The sequence below is a fragment of the Gadus morhua genome, chromosome 21 (genome assembly GCF_902167405.1).
Source record: "Gadus morhua chromosome 21, gadMor3.0, whole genome shotgun sequence".
Lineage (NCBI taxonomy): Eukaryota > Metazoa > Chordata > Actinopteri > Gadiformes > Gadidae > Gadus > Gadus morhua.
In genome coordinates, this window is record NC_044068.1 from 11,608,536 (window position 1) to 11,613,535 (window position 5,000).

The following is a 5,000-nucleotide window of genomic DNA, read 5'->3' on the forward strand; positions in this document are numbered from 1 at the left end:
AGGGAAGGAGGGGAGAGAAGAGGAGCAGGAAGGATAGGACACAAGAGGGAAGGAGCATAGAGGATAGTAGAGGAGAAGAGGGGAAAGGAGAAGAAAAAGGATCAGAGAGGATAGGAGAGGAAAAGAGAAGAGATGAGTGCTCTTTGATACTGCAACTGGGATTAAGGGCTATACAAATAAAATGTTATTGATTGACCTGCAGGAGAAGGGAGGAGGGGAACAGGGAGGACAGAGAGGAGTGGATTAGGAGTCGAGGGCCGTACCTGTTTGATGCGGTGCAGTAGAGGGGGCAGCCAGTCCTTGTTGACCTCACAGTGGCTGTCCAGGAAGGTGAGGACCCCGGCCCTGGAGGAGTCAGCCCCCCGCACCCGGGACCGGATCAGACCTGACAGGCGATGCCAGATCAATGTTTCAATCAGGGTCCCACTTTCTCTCTCTCTCTCTCTCTCTCTCTCTCTCTCTCTCTCTCTCTCTCTCTCTCTCTCTCTCTCTCTCTCTCTCTCTCTCTCTCTCTCTCTCTCTCTCTCTCTCTCTCTCTCTCTCTCTCTCTCTCTCTCTCTGATTTCAACAGGCTTCATTAGAAAATGCATAGTATAAACAATATGTGATGCAAAACCATTTGAGACATTGCAGTAGATTAATTATTAATGTAAATAATGAATAAACTAAATGATGTAAACTTTCCAGAATTCTGAGAGTGGAGCTGAGCCCTTGATATTTCACAATGTGTGTTTGAAGCAGTCCTCTCCTATGTTAGAAAGCAGCCAAGCTGGAGGCTTCCCCTTTATATTACTGCCGGAGGAGGTGATCAGTCAATATCATGTGTAGTGGCAAGAGACTCAGCGGCTATTAGTTTGTGACATTCAATGACAATTCGGGAGGGCATTTTGATAGAATTGTTTCTCTGGTATTCTCTCTCTCTCTCTCTCTCTCTCTCTCTCTCTCTCTCTCTCTCTCTCTCTCTCTCTCTCTCTCTCTATCTCTGTCTCTCTCTCTCTCTCTCTTTCTCTCTCTCTCTCTCTCTCTCTCTCTCTCTCTCTCTCTCTCTCTCTCTCTCTCTCTCTCTTTCTCTCTCTCTACAGCAGGGCGTAGATTGAACCGACCACAGTTATTTGATTATATCAACCTCCTTCCCTCGTTATGGCTTTTCATTGACCGCAATGGCTGTCAATCAATATTGAGTTGTTTTTTTGTTTTAAGCTTTATGTTTATGTTTAAAACATAGATTGTCCATCCTAATCGCTCCAACACGGTTTTCAAATCCTCAAAATGACAGGGAATTAAAGTCTGAGTGTAGGGTATGTAATCTGGTAGACACTGCCAACTTCTCATTGTTATATAAAATTGGCCAGAGGGACATATGAATCAGTGATGATATATATTATTCATTCTTCCATCCGCCTTTTTCTGATTATGAACGCATAATGTATCTCTCTCTGTCTCTAGCTCTACAAGTACATGGTAGAACCAGACAGCCCAACAGAGAGAGATTACCATGTTTCCAATCCAATAATAAAGTACTATCCAGATAGACAGATGGACAGATAGAGAGATACACATCATCATCATCAACTTTTATTATTAGACTCAAGATCCATTTAAAAGACATACAATACAAAAAGAAAATAGACAACACACAAATAAATGAGAATAAAAACGCAGATAGACAGACATATAGAAATGGACAGACGGATGTATGGATAGACGGACAGACAGCTCGGCAAGACCTTTCTATCTGTTGAAACTCCCACTTCAGAACACAAACGCACACGCACAGGGAGGCACACACACACACACACACTCAAACACTCACACAACGCACACACGCTGTCAGTTAGTCCGAAGAGAGAAAATCGATGCTGGACTCTTAGAGCTTCTGTCAGACATAGACCAAACCTTTTAACGGCCCATCTGAGTGTGTGTGTGTGTGTGTGTGTGTGTGTGTGTGTGTGTGTGTGTGTGTGTGTGTGTGTGTGTGTGTGTGTGTGTGTGTGTGTTCCTATGTCTGTGTTTGAAATTCTAACAGATGAACACTAGAAAACATGCATTTATTCCAATGAGTGCACCTTGGAGGAATGCATGTGTAAACCTGAGTGTGTGTGTGTGTGTGTGTGTGTGTGTGTGTGTGTGTGTGTGTGTGTGTGTGTGTGTGTGTGTGTGCGTGTGTGTGTGTGTTTGAGTCAGTGAGAGTGACAGGATGAGTGCTTCTTTATGACATCTGTGTGTGAGTTTGTGTATCTGTATGTTTTTGTGTGTGCTCACGTACGATGTGCGTGCATGCATGTTTGTGTGTGTGCTCATTCGTTTAGGGGGTATCTCTGATAGCATTATGCTCTATTTTGACTAAACAGTTGGATCAATAGACTCTGACACACAGGGCAAGGTTAATGTGCCCCCTTGCCTGCGTGTGTATGTGTGCATGTGTGTATATGTGTGACATTGTAACAGCGGTCGTGGTGCTATTAGGCCGAGGCTCAGCCAATTAAAAATCCCATTTCATCCTCAATAAGGCTTTATTTTCTGGTCGGGTGGGCACGTGCACATACACACACACATACACACACCCACATATACGCACACGCCCGTGCACACACACACCTGCGCACACACACACACGCACAAATAGGAGAATTAAAGTCGATTTTTGTTTTGATTCCGCTATATGCATAAGGTGCTTGTGTGTGTGTGGGCTTTTGTGTGTGTATGTGTTCGTGTGTGAGAGTTTGGCTGCATAAGAGTGTGTGTGTGTGTGTGTGTGTGTGTGTGTGTGTGTGTGTGTGTGTGTGTGTGTGTGTGTGTGTGTGTGTGTGTGTGTGTGTGTGTGTGTGTGTGCTGGACCACACAGTTCGTAACAGCCTGGTGTTTTAAGGACATTAAAAAGACAATCAAGCTAGGTGTCCTCTGGTAATAACACCCATGAACCCTATCTGTGTGTGTGTGTGTGTGTGTGTGTGTGTGTGTGTGTGTGTGTGTGTGTGTGTGTGTGTGTGTGTGTGCGCACGTGTGTGTGTGTGTGTGTGTGTGTGTGTGTGTGTGTGTGTGTGTGTGTGTGTGTGTGTGTGCGTGCGTGCGTGTGTGTTATAAAGAGATACTTCTGCATCCACAGCAAGTTTGAGGCTAACGGTAACTTCACCTGAAGTTATCTTGAGAGTTTGTGAGTGTGTGTGTGTGTTTGTGTCTGTGTGTGTGTGTGTGTGTGTGTGTGTGTGTGTGTGTTTGTGTGTGTGTGTGTGTGTGCACACGCGTAATTTGTGTGTCTGTGTGTGCGGATGGTAGCAATGACTTTGACAGAATGGAACTCAAAATAATAGAGGAGGGGAGTCGGACAAGGAGAAACCAGGGAACGAGAGAAAGGAGGAGAACGAGACAAGGACAATGGAGGGCCATCTGTCCGCCCGTCTGTCGGTCTGTCAGTTGTCGCATACATTACTACTATTTGATGTCTGTCTGTCTACCTGTCTAACGAGTGGGGAGGGAAGACTGTCCTAGATCAAATATGTATGGGAGGGTTTCATATGATGTTACACACAAAAGAATTCACCATTTTGGTCGCCAGAAGTTATTCTAGAATCTTTGCTCAATAAGTACCAAGATGGCGGCTTGTATTGTCCATTTGGGACTGAAAATCACATCCTTTCTTGAAGAAACCTTCTTATTGGTCAGAGAATGTCTACAGATTGCGTGGTCATGCAACATTCTAGATGGGTTATGTGCTCAATTAAATTCAAATCATATTGCACCAACCATTTTACTAGCTTTGCTAGAGACGAAGTTAATAAGAGACACATTACCCCATGTGGGTAGCTATTAAAGTCAAGTTATTATCTGACTGCAGGTAACTGATTAGATGGGATATCTTAATGGATTTTACTGCGAATAGCTATTGGACTTCAACATAATATTTTGTATACAGATTGGTAGATCCTCAGCTAAATTTATATTACTATTACTATTTTTCTCACATCAATGCATAGTTTCGACAATGAATACTACGATCAGCAACCAAAATAGACTTGCATAAACTTCAGGTAGCTCAGAACAAAGCAGCCCGTTTGGCACTGAGCTGCTCCATCCACACTAACACTGAAGTAATGCATACTAGCCTTTCATGGCTCACAGGAAAACAAAAGATCTCTCTTTCTCTTGTTGTTCCGAAGGTCAGTCATAAACTGCAATAGACCTGCCATCTTTGCTGAAGGTTTAGTCAGTGTGTCTGACAGACACGGTCGTAGCACTAGAGGAGCAGGGAACGGACATCTAGCTTTACCCAGACCGAGGTCCAGTCTACCTAAAAACACCATCATTTACAGATCCATTTCATCATGGAATGAACTACCAAAAAACATACTTTCTAGCATAAATTGCAAAAACAACTTTAAAAAGTCTGCCAAAAAACATCTGGTCCATACATATTGTATATACATTTTTAATGTTTTGTAGCTTTCATATCATTATTACTTCTGTTATATTTGTAATTCTGATGTTTTTAATCACACTTTTGTTTATTATTTGTCTATTTGTCTATTTGTCTATTATTGTTTGTTTGACATAATAATAAATAATAACAAGTGATTGTCTGTTGTCTTTATTTTATGTTTCGGACGCCAGACTAGCTCTCACTCCGATGTGTGGGGATCCCAATAACTCAATTAAAATGGAACAGGAATGATGAAAACACGTGCAGCTTAAAGACACACACACACACACACACACACACACACACACACACACACACACACACACACACACACACACACACACACACACACACACACACACACACACACACACACACACACACACACACACAAACACACACACACACCACGAGGTGACAGCTAAAAGCTTACCTTCTCGCTTGGCATTGCGCAGACACTTGACTTTGGGCAGTTTGGTGAGCAGCTGACAGTCTTTCTCTGAGGAGAATGGAGAGCAGAGGACAATTCAAATAGGATACAATAGAATTGAATGGAATAGAAGAAAATGAATCTGCTACGATT

General features: G+C 43.0%; 1 protein-coding gene across 1 annotated transcript in view; it reads right to left on the reverse strand.

Annotated features, from left to right (window-relative positions):
- Positions 1–5,000, reverse strand: part of galnt14 (UDP-N-acetyl-alpha-D-galactosamine:polypeptide N-acetylgalactosaminyltransferase 14 (GalNAc-T14)) — a 115,497-nt gene that overhangs the window by 37,234 nt on the left and 73,263 nt on the right. The window contains exons 5-6 of the mRNA XM_030344961.1: positions 4,851–4,916; positions 264–385 (exon numbers count right to left, since the gene is read on the reverse strand). Of these exons, the coding sequence (XP_030200821.1) occupies positions 264–385; positions 4,851–4,916 (188 nt within the window). The remainder of the gene's footprint in view (positions 1–263; positions 386–4,850; positions 4,917–5,000) is intronic.